Source organism: Ailuropoda melanoleuca, chromosome 4 (assembly GCF_002007445.2).
Source record: "Ailuropoda melanoleuca isolate Jingjing chromosome 4, ASM200744v2, whole genome shotgun sequence".
NCBI classification, from domain to species: Eukaryota; Metazoa; Chordata; class Mammalia; order Carnivora; family Ursidae; genus Ailuropoda; species Ailuropoda melanoleuca.
The window spans coordinates 50,190,938-50,218,582 of record NC_048221.1 but is presented as its reverse complement, the minus strand read 5'-3'; the positions used below and the strand labels follow the sequence as shown (position 1 = coordinate 50,218,582).

Sequence of the window (27,645 nt, the reverse complement as noted above, 5' to 3'; positions counted from 1 at the left end):
GGGGGGGGGGGGGTGGATGGATGGATGGATAGATGGGTAGATAGATTGTTGAAGATCATTGTTCATCTTAACGCAATCGTTTAAATCGCCAGTAGCCCATTAACTCATGCCTACTATTGTCATCGTAAATACAATTACTCCTAACAATTCTCATAGCTCGTGCTGCCAGAGATGTAATTATCAGTGCCCGTAAGACATGCCACAGGTAGCAGGGGGACAGATCAAAAACAGCACCTTGGGTTTAGAAAATCCCTTGTGGGTTGCAAAGCACTTTCGTTCACATATGGCACTTCGTTTACGTATTGTAAGAACCCCATGAGAGAGATTCACAAAGGGAGGCAGCAAAGTGTCCTGATTAAGAGTATGACTCTGGACCCAGACTGCCTGAGTTCAAATCCCAGCTCTGGCACTCACAAGGCATGAGACCTTGGGAAGTTGCCTCACCTCTCTTGGCCTCAGCTTCCTCATATTGTTATATGGGAATAACCAGACTACCCATCTCATAAAGTGCTTATATGGATTGGTAATAATCACAATAATTGCTGAGTGCTTCCCATATGCTTGGTTTGGTTCTAAATATTTTACATGAAATAACTCACTTAAGCCTCATAATACCTGTGAGGTAGATCCTATTATTCCCCCTCTCTTTTTTATAAGATAAAACTAAAATTGGGTTGCTTCCCATTCTACTGGGAGGTGGAGGGGCTAGAATTTGAACCCAGAGACTGTAGTTTCCAGAGCCCCTGCAGTTAACCTCTATGACATCTCCACACAGGCATCCCTGGTCCTTTCCTCACCTGCTTCTCATAGGGATATACTGTTGGGGTCAAAACTTACGGGTTCTGGAGGTGGTACATGCTCAGATGGCCAAGGACCATGTGTGCTCCTGCAGGACTGGGGGTGGGAACTCAAGCACACTCTTTCTCTGGTGTCTTGTGCCTCTGCTTGCAGAATCAGGACCACTCTGTAAGATACTTGTGGCTCCCGGTGTAAGAGCCAGGCTTCTACTTCATCCTTGAGTAAAGGTGCCCTCCTGTAAGGCATGACAGGTTTCTCCTGACCCATGGCTGGGAAGCCCCATAACCCAGGTAGAAACACAGTGAATTTGAACATGGTTTATAATTATTTCCCAATAAATTGGGAGGTAGCAAAGGGACAGGGGGACGATTAGTATTTTATAGACAAGGAAACAAAGCCTTGGAAAAATGAAGGGAGGGGCTTGCCAAGGGTCCCAAAGCCAGGATTTGGGAGGACTTGAATTTGAACCAGGTTGCTCTGACTCAAGAGCCTGTCTTGTTCACTGCCATCAGGCACTGGTCACCCATCAGCCTCTGCTCTTTGGAGAGTAAGGAGTGAGCGCCCCCTAGGGGAAGGGGAGAAAGCACCGGGTTGGGAGTCCAGAGACGAGCCCACCTGTGGACACTTTCCAGTCTAGCTGTGTGGCTCTGGACAAGTTCCTTTCCCTCTCTGAGCTTCCGGTTCCTTACTAGGAAAATGAAATTGACTCTAAAATGCCTCCAGCACTATTTTGCAAGAGGAAAGCCTGGTGAAGCAAAGAGATGGGGCAGGGGACAAGGGGAAGGAGTTGGGGCTGAGTCAGGGGCTCAATCCCATCTTCCTCCCCCCACACCTTCCCCCTTACTGTCCCAGACCTAGGATGGCCAGCTGTCTGTGCCTACTGGGTGGGGCCAATCCCCATGCCAGGCCCCGCCAAGCTCAGCAGAGGCCCTTTGTCACCCAACGCTTGCCGGGGACCTTGGCCACTGGTGTTGGGTGTCGGGGCGGATTGGATTCTTTCCTGGCAGCCCCACAGATGCTGCACTTCTGCAAGGGTGGCCGGGCCGGCCGGCAGGGAAAAGCTGGTACTCCCTCCTCCTCCTCCTCCTCCTGGGCTCCCCGAGGGATGTCCTAGACGCTATCTGTGGTGCTGAACTGTGGGGGCCCCCAGGTGAGGGCTCCATGGACCCCAGCTCATGCTGAGGGCCAAGGAGGGGGTGAGGGGGGGCTCAGTAATGTCCTGGTGAATATGCATGAGCTGATTCCTCTGACCAGGCCCAGAGCCTTGATTAATGTTGTTGGGGACTGCGGGTGAAGGTGGGCGGCTTTCTCCCATTCCCATGCCTGTCAAACTAGAGTGGGGACAACAGTATAACAGCAGATAAGCTGGGGAGCCTGGGGGTTATCACTTAGGGGGTGGGATTGTGCTCCAGATTGTGAGAGCTTGGTGTGCATGTAAACAAGACTGTGAGCACAGGTATTTTTGAGGAGAGGGGGTGGGAATGTGAAGATGTATTCCTAGAAGTGTGGCTACGTGGGATAATGTTTATGGTGGGAAGGGGGATGTCTACCAGGGTGTGTGTGAAGTGGGACTCGTGTACTAGTGTGTGTATTGCAGTGGAGTGGGCCCTAAAAGTAGGCAGGCTGGGTGTTACAGAGCACCCTAAGTCGTGTGTGTCAGGGTGTGTGTACACCAGGATGCCTGTCATGAAGTCAGTGTGTTAAATAGCACAGTGGACAAGGGGTTAGGGTGTGTTTTGGGGGTACATCAGGCTGTGCCTCGGGGATAGTATATTGTAGAGTGCCTGGGTGGCTTATATGTATTTGGATTTTTAGTGTGACCTGGTGTGTTATGGGGTATTGTAGGAAACACCCGTGTTAGGGTATGTGTATATGTAGGGGTGTTATTTGGGGTGGTCTGTGTGTGTACAAGCACATACGGCCTGGGCCTTCCTGAGCCCCTGTCCCATGAAGCCTCCAGTGCCTGACCCTTGTCACTACTCTGTGCTTGCCCCCACAGGAGCCACAGCCCCTGACCATGTAGATGCCAGCTCCAGGGAGCAGCATGGGCCCCACTGAATGGAGACTCCTGGGTCTACAGCCCTGAGCCCCTCCGGCCCCTGGACGTTGCCCCGTGCCCAGGGACATCCCTTGGAGCTCACCACCACAGTCGCCAGCCCACCTCGGCCGCCCCCTCCCCCTGGGACCCAAAGTCGGCCACCAGGAGCCACAGTCATCCAGTGAGGTTGTGCTAAGGACAGCCACACGGAGCCATCGCCCAGCATCCTCTTGTCCAGTGCTGACTCTCGGGCCCACCCCGAGCAGGGACTGGAGCAAACATGGGTGACATGACCAACAGCGATTTTTACTCCAAAAACCAAAGAAATGAGTCGAGCCATGGGGGCGAGTTCGGGTGCACAATGGAGGAGCTCCGCTCCCTCATGGAGCTACGGGGCACCGAGGCTGTGGTCAAGATCAAGGAGACTTATGGGGACACTGAAGCCATCTGCCGGCGCCTCAAAACGTCACCTGTCGAAGGTAGGTGTGGAAGATTTGAACACAGTGCTTGGATTTGGGATCCAGCCCAGGCCCTGGCCTTCCTTCCCCAGGTGCCAGGAACCCCCTAGTCTGGGCTTAAGCATGGGACCACAACAGTGCCACCATGCATTCAAATTTAGCTCCACAACCCATGTCACTGGCCTGGGTTGTGTCCAGCTGTCCCAAATCCAAACTCTGATGGTGGCTCCCTAGGTCTCTGGGGCAGCCATAGGCTATGGAGCTGCTGGAAGACAGGGCTGGCAGGAAGATGGGCCATTAGGGAAAGGGGACGGATACCTGTGTGTGTCTTGCCCTGGGAAAGGGTGTAGGGCTTTCTTGTAACTGCCAAAATGAGCTGACCTAGCATCTCAGGAGAGAGAGGGTTTCAGCTTCTGGGGGCTCTGCTGAAGGGGACCAAAGCCAGGTCATTTGCTATTGGGCAGAAGGAAGAGAAATCAGCCCAGCTTGAGCACCAGAGTGTCGAGTTTGGGTCCCCATCCCCACAGTTACTTTCCCCTCACCATTAGGGAGAAGAGTTCCCTGCATAAACCCCAAATGTGTGGGTGTGAGGCTCTTCCCTGGCACCCCCCAGTCCTACAGCTTTGTGCAAAGAGGCTTGCTGAGCCTCAGTTTCTTCCTGTGGAAAATGGAACCAATGGCTACCTCATAGTGCCTACTAGAAGCCTGAGCATACAGTAGGTGCTCAGTAAGTGGCAGCCATTATTATTCTAAGAAACGGATGACAATCCCTCCCCCAAGTACAGATCACAACCCAGGAGGCAGACAGCATCTGAATTCTTATCCCCATGTGACAGATGAGAAATCCAGGGCCAAAAGTCCCTCCTGTCCTGTCTCCTGACGCCAGCCCCCATACCCTGAGCACTGCTGGGCACCAGCCTTCAATGCATTTTCTACAGAGGCTGCTTGAGGACCTAGGCGCTCAGCTAGGCAGAAGTTTAGAAACACTTCCTTTCTTGGTGGTGTTTGGTTTTGCTTGGGGCAAGGAGTAGAGTGAGAATAGAGGAAACATCCCTTCTTGACTGAATGATTCTAGCTCGGAGCTTGAGAACGGCCACATGGGCTCACTCCCTGAGATGGGAGTGAGCTCTGCCTGGATGCTCCTGGGCCTCTTGTGAACATCGGCCTGTGGCAGAATGGCCCATGCTCACCAACGCATCAGGTTGGCACACCCAGCCTGCTAGGAGGCAGGGTCGCCGCCGTAGTCTTTGTCTTTTTCAATGGGACCAGGAGATTCTCTTGAGTCAGGAAGTCTTAAATGTCTCTGGGTCTCAGACCCTGCAGAGAACCTGCTGGAAACTGTGGTCCTTTTTCCCAGGAAAAAAAAAAATAACAAAAACAAAAACCCACATACTACAGATGTGGCTCACCCTGTCAGCATATTCGCAGAGCCCCTCAAAGCCAGGTCATGGACCCTGGCATATGGACCACAGTGTGGAGAAACCCACCTCCCCAGCACCACCACCCCCGACAGGCTCTTGGACCCTGGGAAACTGAGCAGCCCATGGCCAAGCTCCAGCTCTGGGCAGGGCCATCACCATTTGGTTCACTGTGCTCCCCGCTGCATACTGCTGGAAAAGCATGAGCACACCAAAGGGCAGGGATCCTGTCCGGCTCCTCTCGTACATCTAGTGCCCGGTCTGGTACCTGGCACACAGAGGGTGGATAAGTGCCCAGTAAAGCCCTGAGACATGGCCACTGAGTCCCCAGCCCATAGGGAGCTGCTGAGCAGCCAAAGCAGCATATAATCCAGCCCAGGTGTAGCATGGACCCCAGAGCTCAGAGGAGAGGTGAGGTGGGTGGGCAGGGAAGGTCAGGGAAGGCTTCCTGGAGAAGGAGGTACTTGAACTTGGCTATGGAGGAAAGAGAAGGAAAAGCATGTAGCATGGCATAGAGCAGCATTTTTTAGATGGAATTCCACAGCATGCCAGGGCACTGCAAGAAGGTAGCCATTATGTGGAAAATAAAGGAGACCCGGTTTTCTCATCTTAACAGTGGAAGGAATCATGACACCTCTGAATATATCTCAGCTGCCTGTCAGCCGTGGGTGCTTTGGGGCCTTGGTTTGACCTCGCTGGGACTTGGTTTCCTAATTTTTCATGAGGACCAAATGAGATCTCTGAGGAAAGATCTCTGAGAAGGAGGAGAAAGCCGGTAGGATTAACCAGATTAACCAGAGCCCCTGCTGTGTTGGTCCCTAGAAGGGTCTCCCCGGGTGCAGGTGAGTTGGAAGAGGTTTGAGGAGAGGCAGAAGAACATAATGCTACAGACCTCAGACTTGGACGACCTGGGTTCAAATCCCAGCCCTACCATTTACCAGCTATGGGATTCTGGGCAACGTATCAACCCCTCTGTGCCTCGGTTTCCTCATTTGTAAATTGGGACAATAAGAGTGACTGGCTCATAAGGTGGTATGGACACAGTGAGTGGCTTAGAACAATGCCTAGCTCATGGATAGTGCTATGTGTTAGGATTCAGGCCCAGAGACTAAACACCTCCATTTCCCATCAGTAAATAGATTGTGAACGTTGAATGAGATTAGGCCAAGTGCCCAGTCTCTAACTCTCAATAAATGTCAGCTCTTGTTGCTGTTGTTTTCATTATGGTTATCATAACTCTGGAAGAAGCAGTCACATTCTCTGGAAAGGGTGGAATCTGACCCTTCTGGAATGCTGGCCAATGTCTGTGAATGGTGCGACACTTTTACCAGGATGTGCTGAGTTCATATTACACGTGTTCCTAGAAGCAGGTGTTGCTAACCCATTTCATGGATGAGAAGCATGAGGGCTCAAGGTCACCACCACTGTCCTCATCAGAGCAGACTTTGAACACAGCTGCCTTGGACACCACCCCCAGATGTGTCCTCATGCCTGAGCCAAGCATATACACCTGGGAACAGTCCTCTAAAGGTGCTTTCTGTCCGACGAGGGCCTGAGTAGTTTGGGGCCACCAAGGAACTTTTCTTTACTCTCTCTCATGTTTAGCATTCATGCCCTATTTGGCATGACTTCGAGAAATGCTTGGTCCTCCAGCCCCGGCCCCCAGCTGAAAAGCCACATGGTCTGGGGCTGTGCCAGCTGCAGACAGTGACTTGGATTGGCCATTCCCCACACCCTGTGCCCCTCGTCTGCTGACGTGAGCACAGAGCCGGCCTGAGTCACACTACAGGAAACTGCTCCAGGCCACGCATAAATTAGCCTTCCCCTTCACATCCAGCTAATTTTAGGCAAAAAGATCTCTGCAAGTGATAGAGGGGGGTTGACACCGTGAGAAATCCGCTCCCATCCAGGGCACCACCTGCTGCCAGCACAGGCCAGGGTCTCAGCTCCCACAGCCTGGCTGTATTGGAATTTCCCCCTGAAGACCTGACTCTGGTGACAACAGGGGGTAAACCTGGCTCCCTGTGAGGCCAGGAGTGGCCTCCATCTCTGACCTGAACTCCATTCCTTCCCTCCCCCACTGTTGGCTCCATTCCACTTGGCAGTGCCCTCCCCTCCTTGCCCTCCACTGCTTCCTTTCCTTCCACACCCTTCCAGCATAGGACAGTAGAGCCCAACACCCAGGGTTAAATCCTGATAGGCTTATTCTTCAAGGGACATTTACTCTCAAGGGACACACTGAAAGAATTCAGTTAACTTCTCCAAGCCTCAGTTGCCTTATCTGTGAAATGGGAGTAATAACACTACCTACCTCGCAGGATGTTGTTAATATTAAATTAGATAATTCATGTGAAGGACTTACTGTGGTGTATGGCATACCCTAGACCCTGCTGAAATGATGTTCATTATCATTGTTATTATTATAGACAAATATTTCTTATAAAAAACAATGTGCGTGGCTCTATCCCCAGGAAAGAAATAGGCAATTAAATAAAATGGTACCGGGGCATCTCGGTGGCATGGTCGTTAAGCATCTGACTCTTTGTTTCAGCTCAGGTCTGATCTCGGGGTCCTGAGATCAAGCCCCGCATCGGGCTCTGCGCTTGGCAGGGAGTTGCTTGAGTTTCTCTCTCTCCTTCTCCCTCTACCCCTCGCTCCTGCACTCGCAGTTTCACTCTCCCTCTCTCTCTCTCATTCTCTAAAATCAATAAATGAATCTATAAATAATAAATAAGACAGTACCAAACAGTTAGTATGCTAGCAGGGGAGGTTTCCCGGAGCAGGCTGCTTTGCCACGAGTCTGGAAAGATGGGTGATAGGTATTGGGGTAGCCTGTGAGGCCTCAGAGGCAGGAGCTGTTTGTCTTTCTCCACTGTGTCCCCTGCACCTGGTACAATGCCTGGGGTGGGCTCACACAAATATTCACAGAAAGAAGGGAGGAAGACAGAGAGGTAGGGGATGCCCTTGGGCCCCCCTCCTTGTGTGGATGGAAGGGTTCAGCCAGAGGACAGGACAGCTGGTGTCACCCGTGGAACAACTGGCTTCAATCCCCAAGCTCCGAGAGGCACTGCACTGAGCCACTTGGCATGCACACCCCTTGTCCTTCACTTCCGGACCCCTGCACCTCAGGCTGTCAGAAGGGGTGGCTCAGAGAGGTCCCACTGGGTGCTCCCTGCTTTGTGCCTCTCCTGGTGGGGGAGAGAGGGGAACAAAGTAGGGGGGCAGCCGTGGAGGGTGGGAACTGGATACTGGAGTGTTGTGAAACAGAACCTCCAGTTAATTTTGTATGAATCCTACAGCCTGCCCAGGTGGTGGAGAGAGGGGGGCTGAGGGAGGAGAGGACAGTGGATCATGGGGACAGTGCCTCGTGTTGCATAAACACGATGTTAAACCAGAACGCCCCTCGGACTCAGCAGGGCCTGTGTCGTCATCCACAGAGCCGTCACCAGCTGGGCACGGGGGTGGGTGTGAAGGCAGTGTGTGTTTTAAGTGTCTCTGGGCCCCAGGCCCAGGCTGTGGGGGTCGTCTGTCTGTCATTGTGATGCTCTATTTCTCCCTGTGCTCCATTTCCCCAGGCATCACTGGGGCCCGGAGAGGTGGATGGGGAAACCGAGGCAGCCACAGATTCAGCGGCATCCCAGTCAGGGTGAGGTTGGGAACTGCTCAGGCATAGGGTGCATGTGGGGAATTCACGACCTGGCCCTAGGGGCACAAGAACGCCTCTCCCCGGGGTCTTCCGGTGAAGTGACCCATGTGAGGTCTGGAGGAGAAAAGTTCATCAAAATACTTCTGAGGCTGAGGAAATGTAGCTGCCTTCTCAGATACATGCAGGGATGGAGGTGGGGAAGGCATTTAGGCTGGAGAGGTGTTCTGGCCTCACCTCTGTCAACAAGCAGGCTCCTGGGCTCGGGCAAAATACTTAGACTCCCAGGACCCATATTCTCCTCTGTGAATGGGAATGATCTACTTCACTCTCTGCCATTTGGAGGCAGTGAGCTGAAAATCCCTTGAAAGTTTTCCACAGAAGAATCATCCTCCAGTATTCACTGAGTATTTCTATCCCTCAGGATTCTGTTTGATGGAAACCCATTTCAAAGTGGCTTATGCGAAAAAGGGATTTTCTGGCCTGTGCAACCAAAAGGTGCAGGGATGGTTCTAGCCTCAGGCAAGGCTGGGTCCAGGCCTCCAGGACCGCAGGAGGACTCTGTCCATCCCTCTCCTGCTACCTCTCACCTCCACTGCCTTCCCTGTTGGCCTCGTTCTCGGGCAGGCTCTCCCACTGTTAGCTTCAGGCTAACCCCCTCCCATCCTGGCCCCCCAGCCGCCAAAGCCGCCTCTTTCCTCATGGTCCCCTCCTCTAAGTCCCAGAACAAACTCTCAGTGGGCCACCTGGAATCATGTGGCCATTCTTGACCCAACCCCTGTGGCCAGAGGATGGAGAAGGCTGATAGGTCAGACCCCAGGCACGTGCTCACCCCAGAGGGGTGCCAGTCAGTCCACCCAGACGACGTGGAGATTGCAGGAGGGAGCAGAGGGTGGGAGCACCAGCCCTATGGGCCTGTGGGCCTGCTGTGTGGAAGGCCCCTCCGTGTGCCAGGGATGGTGTGGACGGAGAGCAGGCGTGCTCTGCGCCCTTGAGGAGAGCTTGGCCTGGATGGGGAGAAAGGGTGGCTGAGGAGCAAAGGTGGGTTCAGGAGCACCAAATACGCAGTGATCGCAGCCAAATCCCAGCACCATTAAGATTCACACCCGTGTAGCAGGCATAGCTGGGACCGTCCGTGGAAAGTAGGGATATGACTAGTGTCCCCACGGTGAAGTGGCCAACGGGGTGTCACGGTCAAATCCTGGCTGCACTTACCCACTGTGGAACACTGGACCCTTCTGTGCCTCCGTTTCCTCATCTGGAACTTGGGACAGTAAGAGTGCCTCTTTCTTGGGGTTCCTGTGAGGATCCAAGTAACATGCATGAAGTGCTTGGTCTCTGGCACATGGCAGGTGCTGCTTCCGTGTGAGCTGTATTATTCTATGCTCGGGATTCTCTGTGCGACTATAGGGACAAGTTGGGTTTGCATTAGCAGAGAAGAGAAAGGCAGCTTATCTGGGCAGATCAGTGGGCTCAGGCAACACGTGTGAGGCTGGGGGTTAAAAACTGAATAAATAAAGCCCCATATCTGATTTACAGTGCTTATACACCCCCCGCCACCATCACCAGGAAAAAGAAATCCCTTAAAAGCACTAGCTTTCTGTGAAAGCCTGATGAATCACGTGTGGATGCTTTCCAGAATGCCACCCGCACATCTTTCTGAACCATCAATAAAATAAGCCCACGTGTTGATTGATACGTGCTATCCGTTTTCCCAGGCTGGGGCAGCGGAACGTGTGTGAGGCACGCAGGCAGGGGGGTGGCTGGAAGGGTACAGCACAGTTAGCGGAAGGGCCCGACCCACCACTGACCAAAGGGCTTCTGGGTGGATTCCAGCGAGTCTAGACGGACTTCTTGTTCCATGAACAATGCTGCTTGGCTTCGTGGGTGCTTTGTGTAGTCAGGCATCCAGAGAAGGGTTGGAGGCTATAAGCACCTGTGGGTAACACTTACAGGTGGGCCTCATACTATGCAGACCCACTGTGCAAAACACCCGCATCCCAGAGCTACCTGGCGGCTGTAATTTACTGTGTGCAAACTCCTCAGGGCCAGGCCCTTCCACTAGATTGCCTCATGTGGTCCTCACGACAGCCCCTGGAGTGGGAAACAAAGGCTTAGAGAGAAAGGGGGCCCCGATTCTTACTCTGAAGACATCTTTGCTCTGCAGAATAAATATGCACCAAACACTAAGTGCCTACTATGTGCTCGGGAATGCAAAGAACATGGACTTTGAGTCCCAATTCCACCTCTGAGGACTTGAACAGGTCATTCCATCCCTCTGAGCCTCGGTGTCCCCATTCATAAAGGGCATGATCATAATTCCCACCTCCTGGAATCATGGAGACGGTGTTCAGTGAGTGTCCCGTTGCTTCCCCTGCTTTGGTCATGCCAAGAGGTGATGTAGGCCAACAAGGGTGACACACACACACTTGTTGAACACACATGTACCGTGCACTTACAATGTGCAGGCTCGAACCACATTGCTCTCCTGGGAAGAGGCGTTCTGCATGCCGCTCAGGAGCAGTGTTTGTGTGATGTGGCTGTACGCAGGACAGGTGGGAAGGCCAAGACAGGGACGTTCCCTCCCCATCCAAGGATCAGGGGCAAGGAGAGGGGGATGTCAGACAGGAGACAATTCTAAGGTCACAGAGGCAGGCAAGAACCAGTAGGAAAGGGCAGCCAAGGGCAGGGCCAGGGGCCAGTCCAGCCAGAGGGGAGGAGGGAAGAGCCCCTCCTGAACCCCTCCCCATCCAGAGCTCCCTAAAGATTTCCAGGGGGGCACAGAGCTGGGTTGTAAACTTCCCTGCCCTGAAGACTCTCCCAGTCTAGCTACGATACCAGTTACAGCTGCGATCCTGGAGATTCGTTACCACGTACTGAGTGCTTGCAGACCAGGCTGTCCGTGGAGGATCCGCACTGCTACCTCATTTCATCTTCTCAAACAGGAATTGCTCATATACACCGCTTCCAGATGAGGAAACTGAGGCTCAGAGGAACACTAGTAATCAGGGGCCCAGCCGGGATCGGTACCCGGCAGGCTGGCTCCTGAACATGCGCACATAATCCCCTTAATCTACTGTGTCCTGCTGACAAAAATAACTCTACAGCCAGAGGGAGTGTGCTGAAGGTCATAGGAGGAGGCAATCCGATCCATGCCCATTGGAGACAAATCCAGGAGAGGCTTTCTCTGAGCTGGGTCTCAAACGCCAGGGAGGAGCTGACTATGCAGACATGGGAGGGAAAGCACACTCTTAGTGAAGGAAACAGCATGAGCAAAGGCCCTGAGGTGAGACCTGGAATGTCATGGGAAGAAATGAGGAATTCATTGGCTTGGAGCCTAGGATGTATCTCAAAGGCCACAGAATCCCAGTGCACAGACTAGGCACTGATTTTTGTAGACTGTGACTTTTAGTTGGTTTGTGCATGCTGTGTGCAGACTTGGCTTAGGTAATAAGTATCTATATTTGTGCTGTCCGTGAGAGTGTAAAATGGACATGAGGTGGGATGGAGTCGGGGGCAGGCAGGGAGAGTACAGCCCCTCTCCAGCGGCCAGAAGAGCCACAGAACTTGCTGAATGTAGGGAAATTGAGGGTTTGGAAAGGTGGTTTTTATACTGGGTTCTCTGGGGTTCCACAGTGGCGCCCCAGGAGACAAGGAGATAAGTAGGTGAAGTTCTGGGCTTCCTACCCCACCATGTACCAAAGCAGCTCCTTTTTTTTTTATCTGTTTTGCATGGCGAAGCATCTGGTAAGATATTTTTTTAACAGAGTTTTCAAAAAAAAGAAAAGAAAACATTTTTGAAAACCCTTGATGAAATTGGAGAAAGGCAGTAAACTAAAGTGTCTGAAAGCCTGGGTTGGGGCCCAGGTTATGTAAGTTCTCAGTGCCTCAGTTTTCACATCTGTAGGATGGAGCAGGTGGTATCCAGCTCCCAGGGCCCATACTAGTCTGTGGACTCAATGAGAAGACACACGCAGGGCCTGGCCCATTGTGGGACCTCAGGAGAGGATTGTCTGACCTCATGTGTTGGGTCCCCAGGGGGTGCAGGAAAAGGACACTCGGCCACCAACCTGTGTTAGCGGACACACTGAGCTGGGGGGACTAGCCTGACTTTGGCCCTCATCTGCCAGGTGGGCCGAGGGTGAGAGATGTTGCTCAGTACTTGCAGGCTAGACTGTCTCCAGTGTTAGGGCCGCCTCGGTTGTCCACCCAGCCTGGCTCGCACAAAGCTTGAGAGAGCTGACACAGCCTCTTCTTCCAGACCCGCCTGTCACACGAGAGGCCCCAACAGGGCAGGTAAGTTATCTACACAGGCCCCCCTCACTGCACAATGATTATCTTACTCCTCCTGGCACAACCCAGGCCCCTGCTGCAGTTTCAGAGCCAGAGTTATTTATAGTCAGTGGAAATTCATGCCTCGGCTGCTGGTTCCCTAGTAGCCCCCTGCCAGCATCAGCCTCCACCCCAGCGGGAGGCCCCCTGGAAGTTTGCGTGGTCCCAGCAAACGATCCCGGGGACCACTTAGGAGCAGCAAAGGTTCTGCTCTCTCTGCGGGATAGCTTTGCACAAGATGCCATGGATTTGAGAGGCAGAAGTGAGCCCTTCTAGCTGAAGAATCTGGGAAGGTTTCATGGAGGAGGCAGTATTTCAGCAAGATGTTGAAGGATAGGGCAGGGTTTGCAATGGGGAAGGGCACTCCAGGGAGAGGGAACAGAAGCACAGAGGCAAAGAAGAAGGGTGTGTAAAAGGAAGAGCCATTCATTCTGTTTGGCTGGAACTTGAGGGAGGGAGCGCCTAGAAGCAGTGATAGAATTGAGGATAACTGAGCATTATAGATCTTCCAGACACCATCCTGAGAGCTTTGCATACATCATTACCTCATTTAATCCTCCCAACAACCCTCTGAGGTAGGCACTAGGATTATCCTCATTTTTACAAATGAGGAAATGGAGACACAGAGAAGTTAAATCACTTGCCCACAGTCACACAGCTAACGGGCGCAAGAACCAGGATTCTGATGTCAGGAGGCAACCCCAGAGCCCAAACTAGGAACCTCTATGAAGGGATCTAAATGTTGAGCCAAAGGCTTGGGCTTAAATTAAGAGACGGGGGAGCCCCTGAGGGTTCTTGAGCAGAAGAGCAGTGTGGTCAAGACAACTGGTCTGGCAGCCCTGATTTTGATTGGAATGGTGAGATACCCCAGGGGATAAAGCCAATGCAGGGGGATGGGTACAGGCATCTGAGAGAGAGGTGACAGAGTTAGACCTGGCCAGGGTGGTGGTAATGGAGAGGAGGGAGCGCCAAGCAGCAGGACTCAGCCTATGATAGGTGGTCAAAAAGAGAATGATGTCAATGCAACTCAGTTTTTAGGATGGCAGCTGACTGCTCGTGAAGGAGAATGGCCAACAGGAGAGGAACAAGGTTGAGGGCGAGACGAAAGGTTCATAATGGGCATCGTGCACTCTTGGGGTCTGGAGGAGAGGACAGCAGGCGTGGAACCCAGCAGAGAGGCTAGACCTGGAGGTGAAACACCTGGATGACAGAGAAGTCCTGTCTCTGCTCACAAGTCCCACACCTGCGCAGAGGGGAGGTCAGCCACAGGAGGGCAGAGATGTGGGCCTGTGGTGTTCACTGGTGTATCCTAGCTCCTAGAATAGTGCCCAGCACAGAGTACACTCAATAAACATGCAGGAATGAGTTCACCTGGGGCACTCATCAAGGACGGGTCCTTAGCACCAGCTACTAAGGGAGCAGGCAGCCAGCAAAGCAGGAGATACCAGAGAGGTATAAGGAGAGGGTCGCCTGCAGGTAGGGTGTGATCAAGGTGTCTGACACTGGATAGGAAGTCAGTTAGACATAGAGGTTGTCAAGAGAGGTTCAAGGAGGACAGCAAAAGAGCAACAGCCTTGAGGACAGGCTGCTGAATGAGGCTTGGGAAATATCTGCTGAACAGAACAACAAAGTGGAGCATTCCCTGGGACTACTCCCCATTGCTCACACCAGCTCAATTGGGTGAGAGCAGATAGAACAAAAGCCTGAGGGACTTACAGACCCACAGGACCACAGGCCTGGAACAGCTCTCAGGGACCATCCAGCAATCCCAGGGTACACATGGGAACAGAGGCCCAGGAGGGAAGGGACCTGCCCAAGCACACAGCTCACAGGAAGGGGAGCCCTTAGTCATCCCTACACATGGCAAAGGGGGCAGAGTCCCTCTGCCTTGCCCCCAGTGCATCCACCATTCTCCCTCTGCCTCCCCCCGCCCCGCTCTCTTGTCCATCCCTGCACTGCTTCTGTGCTCCTTTCCAGGGGCCACTGTAACAAAGGACCACAGACCAGGGGACTTAAACAATGGAAATATGTTGTCGCACAGTTCTGGAGGCTGGAAGTCTAAGATCAAGGTGTTGGTCAGCAGGGTTGGCTCCTTCCAAGGGCCGTGAGGGAAGCATCTGCTCAAGGCCTCTCTCCTTGCCTTGTGGATGGCCATCTTGTCCCTGTGTCTTAACATTGTCTTCCCATGCATCTCTGTGTCCACATTTAAGACACCAGTCATGCATGATGAGGTCCCACCTTCACAACTCATCTTAACTTAGTAACTCGTCACGTCTGCAATGACCTGGTCTTCAAACATGGTCACATTCTGAGGCGCTGGAGCTTATGGTTGTGGAGGGACACAGTTCGACCCAAAACATTGTCACTTGAGATAATCACTTCTGCACTTGAAGACAGCTTCTCTCCTGTCAGGCAGGGACATAAATGGGAACAGACGAGGCCCATGTGGGGGCAGACGAACTCACTGCTGTATGGGCACGTATATGTCCAAGAGCCTGTTGCACACTGGGCATTAGGAAGTAGCGATGCAGCCTAAGTGTTAAATAGCAGATACCCCAGGTCTGACTCACTACTGTGCCACTTACTTCCTCGCTGTGCTGTGCGAAGCAAATGACTTCACCTCTCAGAACATGTTTACTCATTTGTGAAGTCGTACTTTTTCATGGGTCCCTGTGAGGAATACATGAGCAAGTGCATGTAAGATTACACAGCACAGAGCAGGAAGCCTGCAGGGAATGGAGACCATATTATTATTCTCGTTACCATTGTCATCATTCACATAGGTTTAAGAAGGTGAAGACCAGAAAGGGAACAATTCTGCCCAAGCTCACACAGCAAATGAGAACTCAGGTCTCCCGATCCACAGTCTCAGCCTTTTATTTCATTTTATTTCATTTTATTTTATTTTATTTTATTTAGTTTAGTTTAGTTTAGTTTAGTTTAGTTTAGTTTAGTTTAGAGAGTGTGTGTGTGTGAGCAGGACGAGGGGGAGAAGGGCAGAGGCAGAGGGAGAGAGAGAAGAATCTCAAGCAGAGTCCCTGCTGAGCACCGAGCTCAATGCGGGTTCAACTTCTCCACGTGCCGTGTGGAACACTGTGGAAAATGGTAGTGGCCAAGAACATAAAGCAGCGTGAATGAGGTCTTGAAATAGGTGATATGAAAACAGTGGGGTTTACCAGTGACCATGGCAACAGCCTCACAAAAACAGATGCAAGGGAAAAGAGACATAAAGGCAGCATCCCGAAGGGGCCGGTGCTGGGGCTAAGGGGTGAGACTGCGGGTGATGGTTTTTCTCTCAGCGTCTCCTTCTGCATTTGTGGGGATGGGGTTCTGGGATGGGTCAGCTGAGGCACACTGGGTATAAGCAACAGGAGCCGCCCAAGCAGCGTGAGGAAGATCCCCAGTCAGAATGCTCTGAGTTGGAGCAAGGGCTGGAAAACCGAGCTCAGTTTCCCAGAGGGAAGTTGGGACATGCAGGGGTCAGTGGCAGGACGGACAGACCCAATGTCCCTTTGGGGAATGTGGAGTGGGCAAGAGTCCACTCCAACTGTCCGGGTCCCTGTATTACTCAGGATTCCAAGCAGGGCTGTGCTGGAAGATGTGTAGCGTGCAGCTGACTCGGGGGGAGGGGGAGGAGCCCTTATCTGTAGCACGGCTGCTTTCTGTGGTGTCAACACTGGCACCATGTCACCAACACGATGGCTCAGAACGCAGAGCTGGGAAGAGAGGAGCAGCCGCGCTCGGCTGTATAGGCATTCTACTGTGCAGGTGCAGTGGACCTCTATTCAAGAGAGCAGACCACAGTGACATTTAGTAAAATACTTAGGAAGGCACGAGCGTGAGGTGCTGGTGGCCTTTTCCCATATAATTTATATAGAGTGTAAGTTTCTATCATTTAATTCTAGTGATGGCCGCACTGAATAACCAGCTCACAATAATATCTGAAAATTTAGCAGTTGGCTCTCATGAGCGAATGACCTGGCTCTGGGGCATCACTGATTCCAAGTCCATGGAGAGAGGCCAGTGAGTGGCCTGGCTTGGTCACGTGCCCACCCCGCCCCAGGGCAGGAAGCGGGGGGAGGGGCATCTTGAGGGACAGCCACCCAGACTCCTCCCAGGAAAGAGACCTGATTTCCCAGAGGAAGGAAGAAGCCACTGGATGCCAAAACCCAACACCTGCTTTTGTTTCTCTTTCATAATTTCTTTAAGTTGTATTTTTTCTCTTATATCTTTTTTCTTTCTTTCTTNCTTTTTTTTTTTTTTTTTTTTTTTTTTTTTTTTTTTTTTTTTTTTATTCATCATTGCTGGAAGTCCCAGAGACTCTAAGGTCCTCAAGGATAGGCTTCCAGGCCCAAAGGAGATGAGGGTCCCTAGAGCTTCCTTTAAAACTACAGAGCTTGCCCCTCTATTAATGCCATATTGGGATTCCAGAATAAATTAAAGATAACTGAAAATAAATGATAATAATTATAATGTTGAGACTATAGATGCCCTACCCCTTACTACCCCCCACCAAATTTCACACATCCTCTGGTGGGGTATGCACCATCCTCTGGCTGAGAATCACTGCATTCGTTTAATTCATCTATCTATCTATCTATCTATCCATCCATCTATCCTTTGAAGAAGCATTTATTGAGTACTTACGTGATGCTAGATGCTGTCTTAGGTGCTGGGGATACAGCAGTGAACAAAGATATCTCTCCTCACAAAGTTTATAGGAGCCCAACAAAAAATGCAGAAACAAATAAATGAAAAAGAAAATATATCAGGTGGATAAGGACTTTGAGGGCACCCATGGAAAGAGGTGACTGAGATGGGCAGTCAGGGAGGGCTTCCCTATGGAGGTGATATTTAACCTGAGCCTCAAATAGCATGCTGCAACCCCACGGCTGACTGAGGGTGAGTTCTGGTCAGGCTCCTGCTGTTCAGTGTTTTCAGATCCCCTGTGTCCATGTCCTGGGCTCTGCCAGACACTCTGCTAGGCACTGTAACCTTCCTGGTCTCTTTTTATATCATTGCTGCCCTGGGAGATAAACATGTTCAACCTCCCATTTTATAGTAAAGAAACCGAGGCTCAGAGAGGACTTGCACAGGGTCACACAGTGATGGGTCACAGAGGGGATTTGTCTTTGAGTCTGCTAACTTTCCCAGTCCTGTGCCCCTTCCCCCACCTCTTTTCTTGCTGGGATGTATTTGGAGAAATCACCGTGTCAGAAACAACTCAGAAGCCTGGGTGGCTCAGTCATTAAGCTTCTGCCTTTGGCTCAGGTCATGATCCCAGCTTCTCCCTTTCCCACTCCCCCTGTTTGTGTTCCCTCTCTTGCTGCCTCTCTCTCTGTCAAATAAATAAATAAAATCCTTAAAAAAAAAAAGAAAAGAAAGAAAGAAAGAAAGAAAGAAAGAAAGAAAGAAAGAAAGAAAGAAAACAACTCCCCTAGTCTGTTAGAGCCTGGAGCCATCAGCTGGGAGAGAACCAAGTCCCAAGAGGCCACTGAGTGCTCAGTAAGGTAAAGGGGTTACAAAACTGGCCCAACCCCAGAGGAATAAGCATGTGGGGAAAATCCTGGGCAGGCCCCATTGCAGGGGTGGGGGGGAATCCCTGCAGAGGCAAACTGTAGAACACTGAGGGTACCTTTGTAAATTACCACACTTTGGCTTTACTCCTAAAAGGAGAGAGCAATTTCTTCCATAGAGTATCTGGTGGGTAGGCAGGCACCATCCTAGACTTTTGGATTTTATGCTTCCTGAGGGCAGGGGCAGTTTCATTTGCCTCTAAAACCCCAAACACCTAGTGGGATGCTAAGTAAGTGAAAACAGGAGTGATGATTACATGCATGTGTGCATGTGTGCGGCCTGAAGGCTCCTCAGTCTACCTCCCCCCAACCAGAACCCACCACCCACCTCAGCATGGAGACCACGGAAATATGAGAGACTAACCCTGGTCAAAGCCCAGCAATTCACCAGCTCCCTGTACATGCCCTGACCCGACTTCCCGGCATTCCTGCTGTCTCTGACGTGGAGAGGTGTGTGCCTTTCATCCCCACCCAGAGGTCGGGTCTGGGGGAAGGTACCAGCTGGGGAGGGGCTGCGATCTGACTAGGAGAGATGAGCCTCCTGCCGCCCCCTTGCCAGCCTCAAGGACGCATGAGCTGGCACGAAGCCGCCGGCATCCTCTTGAAGTCCTGGGAGATCTAATTACCCAGACAAGGAGAAAGTGTTGAGCAAGTGAGCACCAGGGTTTGGAATGATCAGTTTTTTGACTGCTGCAGTTAATGCGAGGCCAGGCTGCAAAACTGTCTCTCTGATGTTCTGCTGATGGGCCCATGAGACCGCTGACTGTTTGATCTGGAACTGCCAGCTTTTCTGTCACCCCCAAAGGCTTTCCTAAATCATCCTAACAATTACCATCTCAGGGAGCCAGCCATATCTCAGGCCTCGGCACAGTAATGAGAAAAGTGCAGCCACAGGATGGGAGTCTAATGGAGCCCCCACCCGAAGCTGGGATGGGTCCCAGCCTTGGGGTTTAATTCTGAGCATGGGGGTGTGGCCTGGAGGACTTGCCCTTTAAATACCACATCCTCCTTTCAGTATGACCACCGTTTTACAGATGAGGAAACTGAGGCACGGTGCACCCAAGGTCACTCACCAACAAGTTGCAGGGGTGACATCGGACCCTGGCCTGCCTGGCCCAAAGCCCTGCTCTTTCAGTGTGTTCCAGATGCCCTTGGATCATAGATATTTTTTCCTCTGAGACCCTGGGTTAGATCCTCTGAGACCCTGGGATTGGGAGGCAGAGAAGACCTGGAAAATGAGAGGAGGCTGCATGTGGGAGGCAGAGAGTGGGAAGTGGCCTGAGCAGAGGCTGGGAAGTGGGACCTGAGAGGTGAAGCTTAGGGGGGTGAGCAGGGGCTGCCTGTGGAGGTGCACATGGTTGCTTCTAAAGCAGGCAGCCGCTGGGGGCTGAGAACAGGGAGTGGCAGGATGCCTCATCTCAAGTCATTCTCACCGAGGCCCTGCCAGGCAGGTACTAAATCTTGGCTCTGGCAAGTGAGGAGAGGAGAAGTGGCTCACCCAGTGAGGAGGTGGCAAGGCCACGTTTTGAACCCATACCTGGATGAGGGCCGCTGCATCCGTCCTACCCACCTGGGGGAACCCAAGCCCCAGTCTCCTAGCACAGTGCCCTGCGCCCCACCTGCCTTGGTGCTTTGTTCCGTTAATTTTGGTTATGTGGCTCAGGCCAGATAGAACTCAATGGAATGTGACTTGCGGGTTCATTGGGAACATTTTGTTTCCCCATAAAATTATAAGCTGCTACAAAGATGTATGTTCCTAGTTGCTAGGCAATCAGGTGTGACTTGTGAGCAGTGGGGGCTTCTTTTGGACAGAGTGACTGGTCCATCCCCCTTCCCTTTCCACAACCCTCCAAGGCCCACACCCTCCCAGGCAGAACCCCAGGGACTCACTATGAAAGGGACAAAATACAAGATAGACACAAGCAGAAGACAGTGATAATTCCAAGCAAACGCTGAATGGGTTCAGCCCAAAAGGAAAAATAAAGAGAAAGGCCTTTTTCCAAAATTTAGGAAAAGTCCTTTGTGACCATAGTAGTGGCCCACACTTTTACTAGCTGCTAAATTAAACCCTGTTCCAAGCACATTTACCTACATGAGGAAGGTTCTATTATAATCCTCATTTTAAAGATAGGAAAACTGAGGCACCTGGGGGTTAGCATGCCCAGCCTGTAAACAGCAAGGCCATGCAGTCTGGCCCCAAACCCAGCATCAAAGCAAATGGATGGACAGCCCATCTGAGAGATCAGATTGGGGTTGAAGAGGACAAATAGAACACATGGGAGGTTTACTCAAAAACTGGAATGAATCCATTCAGCTCTCAGTGGGGTCCTACTGTGTGCTGGACAATTTGTCTTATACAGAAATGACAAAAAGACCTCCAGTTGGTGGCAAGGGAGTAGAAGCTGATGGACCCAAACAGGCCATTAGACTATTTTCCAGAGTGTTGCAGGTGCCATGAGAGAAGAGAAGAAAACGTGCTGGGAAGAATGGCATTGAGGCAGATCCCAAAGGAAAGGTGAAAGACCCAGCCTGGAAAGGAACCAAAGGTGGAAAGAGAGGCATTTCAAGTGTCATTTTATTACACTGGATTGGAATTAATTTTTTAGGTGTCTGTCTCCACCCGACTATGAGCTCCTCAAAGCAGAGGTTGTATGTAATTTATCTTTGTGTCTTTAGGAGAAAATACATATCTGACATTTTTTATGACAGCAATCACAAAATGTTTATTTAACAAATATATGAACAAAGAAGAAAGAAATGGGGAATGAATGAATGAATGAATGAATGAGATTGGTCTTAACTCTCAAATAGGAGATGTTAGATACTTATTTGTTGAGCATTTAGAGCCATTGCAAGTTCCAGCATGGAAAGTGGGCCCTTATGGGAGATCAGAGCAGCATATGTTGTGGGTCAGTGGCCATGGGTCTGGGAGGACAGAGACTCACTAAGGCACCATTGCAGGAGTAGCCAAGTGAGAGGTGCTGGCAGCCCAAATTCAGATGATGATCTCAAGAGTGAAGAAGAAAGGCCAAATCTAGAAATACCAAGGAGGCTCATCAGTATGACTGGAAAGAGGAATAGATTTGAAGGAAACAATGAGATTGGTCTTAGACTTGCTGAGTTGGAAACATGGACGAAACAACCAAGTGGGGCTACCTTGTGAGCCCCATGAAATTCTGGCCCAGGGATCGAAAGAGAGAAGACAAGAGAGACATAGCAAATACCACAGTCCTCTACTTCCTGAACCCACATCTGTGGCAGACATCACTCGTCAATCCCAGTGCTCAGACTCCTCACGCTCAACTGGAGGTCGACTTTACCAATCAATCATGGTTGACTTGCAAGATGAAGCCTATTTGTTGCCCCTGTTGGAGGACCAGCAGCCATGTGAGGGGGGCCTTCAGAATGGGCCACTCTCTGACAGTCAGAATAAAAGAGGGAGGGGGGCAATGAAGGAGCAGTGATGGGAGAAGTGAGCCTAGGAAGTTAAGGTCAGGGTGTAAACCGCTTGAGGTCAAGGTCAGAACCATGACCTTTCCCTCGGTATGCCTGAAACTCTTATTCAAAGAAAGACTTTCAATGTTTACAGAGTTTAAACACTTAAACTCTTTAAGAGTTTTTTTTTAAAGAACTCTTTTTAAGTGCAAGCACCCAGCTGTAATTATTCATTCATTCCAATAATAATATTCTTAGAGCACATTCCATAACTTTCCAGATAAGCCTAACTATTCTGAACTGATTTCAGTTTTATTGTTTGGTAAAGACTTTAAGGTGCTTTTCTTCCGCTGTGAGATCTGCGGCCTACCAGCCATCCATTCTGCCCACACCAGTTTATTGAGCACCTATTATGTGCTGAACTCTGTTCCAGGTAACAGGACAGTCATGTGAACTCCCCATGAAGTTCACAGTCTGGCAAACTAGGGCAACAGCCACCTCAGAGCTGTCTATGGTTTCAGCAGTGGCCAGGCTCGACAACCTTTCTTCCTCTACACTGTCAGCTTAACAATTAGAGAAAGACAGAGAATGTTCTCCATATCCTTCCAGTTATCAAGAAAGCATCACAGCTGGCCTTCCAGCGTCCATGCCTTCAACCTGGCAAGAGCAGGGACATGGCTGGTCAGTGGAGCAACTCTCTCTTCTCTCCCAGAGAGGGGTGGACTTGCCTCCCAACAGAAATGCCACCAAGGGGTTGACCAGAGACCCGTGGGTCCTCAGGTATCCCAGAAACTGGATCCCTGAAGCCAAATACATGCATCTTGTCCAGTGCTTGGAGTCAGCAAAACTTCAGAAACAGCTTACTGAAGGAAGCACACTCTCTCCCAACACAACAGCCTTCTAAAGAGTGCTCAAAGGGAGGGTTCTAGCAAGGGAGGGGAGTAGCCGGCTCCCTGCCAGACAGGAAGGATCTAGCGTATGAAACGAAAGAGCCTTTTCTGTCGTGGGCAGCAGTGGGGGTGGCCTTTGTCAAATTATTGGAGAGACAAATGGAGCATCGAAGTAGCAAAGAGCATCCAACAGTGTTAAGCATCAACATGAATGACAGACACAGGCTGCAAATGCTTACTGTTCCCAAAAGAGACAGGCACACACACCAGCCGCGAGGAGCAGTGAGCAGCAGCAAGGGCACGGGGCTCGGCGTCTTAGGACTTGGGTTCTCGTCCTGGCTGTGCCACCAACAGCTCAGGTTCCCCCTCCGGAGAGGGCAGACGAGGCTTACTGACCTTACGTAGTTAAAGTCATTCAGCTGGTGACTTTAGGTAATACTTACCAAATGTCCATTCCATGACAAGCACTCTGTGCCACGCATTCCCTCACATAATCCTCTCATCAGCTTCCAGGGTCTGCAGGAGCTCCCATTTTATTACCCACGAGGCCCAGAGAAGGTGAGGGACTCACCTCAGGCCACACAGCTTAAAAGTGGTACAGCTGGAATCACGGTTAATCACTGGATGCTGTAACCACACAGTGCAAAGCCCAGAGGATCAAAATTAACTGCATGTCCCACGCGCCTCCAAGAGATTTTGAGACAGCTAAGGTAATGGCAGCGCGCAGTTATACCTCCAGCGGGGTGTAGAAGATCCAGGGAGGGTGGGAACTGCCGTTTCTGGTCAGCAGTGTTTGACCACCGCTTGGGGGAGTGGTCGCATAGGGGTTCTCACTGCCGCAATTTACTGAATGAATGAATGAATGATCGAATGAATGAACCCAAACACTGTAGTAGTTCAGAAGTGAACTCGAGCCAGCTTCCCTGGGTTCCAGTCCGGCTCTGCCACTTCCTAGCTGTGTGTAAAATGGGATGAGAGTAGCTCCCCCCTGCCCCCGCAAGGAGTCACTGGGAGGATTAAATGGGCTTATATGTGGCGGAGCAGTTAGCATAGAACCTGGCACAGGGAGAACACCGAGTGTTGTGATGTGAGAATGAGTGGTTGACCAGAGGGTTTCGTACGTATGTTGCGATTGAGCACGGCCGACAATCCTCCCTCCGTCGACAAGCACATAGTGTGTACTGTGTCCAGCCCTAACCAAGGACACAAAATGAAATGACACAGGCCTTGCCTCTCAGGAGCTCAAAATTAAGTAACCAGAACAGTCCGTTAAAATACCACGTAATAAGCTCTGTAGAGATAGGAGGCAGCAGCAAGGGGCCATCGGGTCAAAGTGGGGCTGGTCAGCGGTGGCTCCCAGCACCTTTTTCAGGAAGGATGAGAGCCAGCAGGGCAGCCAGGCAGAGAGAGAACGGCACACTGGAGGCAGGGCCAGGGGATAAGAAGTTTGCCACCAGAGTGACATCATCGACAGGGCACCCTGCACCCCGCGGGACCCTCCGTGTGTGCCCCACATGCAGCGCTCGTTCATCCCTGGGCAGCAGCCTCCACGAGCGGAGGGGCCCCAGTGCTGACCCAGCAGCCTTAGAAGGCCCCTCGTAAAAGATGAACAGCTTCATGAGTCAGTGATACGGTTACAAGAGGAGCGTGCAGGAGGACCTGGGAATTTGCAAGCAACAAGGGCCCTTCCAGAGCCAACCCAAGCCCCTCAGTGGAACGGAAGCGGGGGCCCAGCCAGGTCCCGGCCAGTGACTGGAGGAAGGTCAGCTCGGGGAGCAGACCCCGGGGCATCTCACACACTCTCCATACAGGTCTCACTGACCTGTCCTCTTCGGGGTTCCCCCCAAAAGCAGAGCATGAGTCGAGGATGGGGTGCAGGGGGTATATTTGGGAGTGATCCCAGGAGTGAGAGAGGGAGGGAGACAACAGGGAAGAGAGGAGTGCCAACATGAGATCTGCTAGGGGCTGTTTACAGCTTTCATGGGGAGTTACCCTCAGCTTTCTGAGGTCTTCGTGGGTTTTCCGATGGGCTTTGTAGCTGTCACGCCACCATTTTTCTCTTCACCTTCCCCCCATCCCCTGCCTCCAGAATTCTTTCATCCTGAGGGAGAATCTATTTCTAGGGGATGCCTCTTAGTCCTCAAAGAAGCTGCCTTTTTTAACAACAGAGAAGCTGCTGTCACAGAGCTGAAGGCCTCCACCTGCCTGGCTGTGTCTAACATGAGATCTCACCGGTGGTTTCCCCAGCCACCACTTCAGGCCCCTGAGTGGCAAGTGCAAGGGACGCCCCAGGGTGACGCTGGACATGGGTGTTTCCCCAACAAGTCCCTCTGTGGGGGCTGGCTGGGGACTTCTCCATCCCTCCCATCAGCAAGAGGACGGAGGAGTCCACTGAGGTGATTATAGTGTGGCCTTGGACATAGTGGGGGTGACTTGAGGAGACCCTGAGTGTGTCCCCTGCCCCTCAGTCCTCAGCCGGAAAGTGTCTCAGAGCAGGCATTGCCTTGGAGTTACACACTGCCCCATCCTCACCTCCTTTCTCCCCACACAAGTGTCTAGGAGAGGCCCTGTGGCCTACTGTGTATCAGACCAGGACAGATGCACTCACTGCCCACATGGAGCTTAGAGTCAGCAGGGACTCACACATTAAGAAAAACAAATTACATTATTAATTATTAAAATCATGATAAAATGAAAGGGATTTTCAGAGACCTATGAGAACTTTCAAAATGGGGTCCCACCTAGGGGCAAGGAGAGGGATAGTTTCAACCAAAAGAAGTGCCAAGGTAGGTGCAGAGCGGGAAAGAGCATTCCAGACAGAGGGAACAGCATGTGCAAAGGCCCTGTGGCAGTAAAGCACTTGTGTTGAACCCACAGAAAAGAGGCTAGTGTCACTGGAGCATAGTGGTCGGAGGAAACAATGAGTCTTCAGAAGGGAGCAGAGGCCATACTGTACAGGACCTTTCAGATCTTGGCAAGGAGCATGGATCTTCCCTGTGTGCAGTGGAAGCCACTGGAGCATTTTGAGCGAGGGCCTGACATTAACACCATATGTTTATACTTTTGAAACATCCCTCTGGCTGCTGGGTGAAGAACATTGAGAGAGGGAGCAGGGAGACCAGTGAGGCAGCTACCAAAGCCATCCAGGAGAGCAGTGATGGTGGCCTAGACCAAAGTGCAGTTCACAGAGGGGAGTGGGCAGATCTGCAACAATGTTTCCTTTGGGTGTAGGAGGTCTACTGGGTAGTGTAATAGGGTCAGGGGTGGGAGAGGACCCTGATGGGAGATGAAGACAGGACCCAGAGGGAAAGAGATGACAGGCATCTACATATCGCACCTACTATGTGTCTGGCACGTCAGTCTTGCTACCTCATTTTAATATGCACAACCAGGCTCTGGGCTAGACACCACAGCCCATGCAACAGAGGAGGTGAACCGACCCTCAACGACACACAGTTGTGTGTTCTCTCAGTAAATAGTGAAGCCAAGCTTTTAATCCCAGCATATTTGCCCACAAGCCCACTCCAACCAAAAGTTATATGGAAACAAACCTGTATTTTCTTATAGTATGTATTGATTTCCCCTTTTTTAAAAGATTTATTTATTTGAGAGAGAGAGAGAGTTGGGGGGGGCAGAGGGAGAAGAGAATCTTAAGCAGACTCGACATGGGGCTCGATCTCAATGACCCTAAGATCACAACCTGAGCTGAAACCAAGAGTCAGACATTTAACCTACTGTGCCAGCCAGGAGCCCCTGATTTCCCCTTTAAATTAAACTTTGAATTATTCAAATAAATATGAGCACACTCTCCTGCTTAAAATTAAAATATTTCATTCAAAAAGAGGGGTCCCTTGACCACTGGAACCAACCATAGTACCTTTTTCCCTCCGCAGAGGTTCCACCTTCATGAGTTTGGAGCAGATCCTTGCAGACCTTCAGCTACACATTCACCTATATATGTACCCACAGAAAATATAAGCTATTGTTTTGTTGAGTTTTCTGTTTTACGTATATGGAATCAGACCATACACGTTGCTCTGCAACTTGTTATTTTCACTCAACAGTTTGTCTCAGAGAGCCTTCCATGTTAGTACCTATGACTGCATCTCATTTTTTGTAACTGTTGCATAGAATTTTATGGACTGGATGTACTGCAGTTGAGCCCATTTGCTTTCCAAAGACAGAAATGCATTTTTCTATACATGTTGTAGCTTTTGAAGGGCTCATAGATTTTTTTTCCTTTCAAAATATGAGACTTTTATTTATGTTAATGGAGGAATCCAGACCGCAGTGACAACACAAATATTAGCAACACCCAGCCTGGTGACTAAGTTTTCCCATTTTCCTTCAGGTGCTTGGCATCCCTGGAAGCTATCCCTTGCCCATTGCCAAGTCTCTGTTTGTAGCAAAAGGCTGTCTCGAGAGCAACAGGAGAATGGTAGAGTTGTTGGCTTTGATTTCCGTGCCACGTCCTAAAGCAGGCAGCCTGGCACAGTAGGGAAAGGGTACCACTGTGGAGCCTCAAAGATCAGGATTCAAATCCCAGCTTTAGCTCTGTGACCCTGGGCAAGTTACTTTACCTCTCTGAGCCTCGGTTTGTCCAACCATAAAATGGATAGAACCCATAGAATAGCCAGGAGAATTAAATGCAAGGCACATGTATAAGGTAATGATCACATAAGAACACATACATGGGCTCTGTCTGTAGTCCCAGTGTAGTGGGGAGAATGGGGTGCAGGGAGCCCCTCTATCACTGAAGGGTTCACTCGAGATCACTGAACAATGAGAAGGCATGAATACTCTGCCACTCTGGCAATGTCACGTGGGGGTGGCATTGAGTTCAAAGGGAAGAAAGGGATATTCTGGCCTAATTCTCCGCATCGGCTGTGTGCCCGGCATTTCCCACATGGCTCCTCCTTTTAACCTCACCCCAACGGATAGAGCTAGGTTATCCCTCTGCACCAGTTTGCAGGTGAGGAAACTGAGGCTCAGAGAGAGGGTGCCATTTGTCCCAGGTCTCATTAAGTGGTCACGACTGGCACTCTGCACCTTCATCC

The 27,645-nt window shown here is 51.1% G+C and overlaps 1 protein-coding gene across 3 annotated transcripts in view; it reads left to right on the top strand.

Moving 5' to 3' along the window:
* Positions 1–27,645, top strand: part of ATP2B2 (ATPase plasma membrane Ca2+ transporting 2) — a 164,966-nt gene that overhangs the window by 51,201 nt on the left and 86,120 nt on the right. For all 3 annotated transcript variants that reach the window (XM_034658772.1, XM_034658771.1, XM_034658770.1), the window contains exon 2: positions 2,798–3,315. In XM_034658772.1, coding sequence (XP_034514663.1) covers positions 3,117–3,315 — 199 coding nt within the window. In that variant the 5' untranslated portion in view covers positions 2,798–3,116. The remainder of the gene's footprint in view (positions 1–2,797; positions 3,316–27,645) is intronic.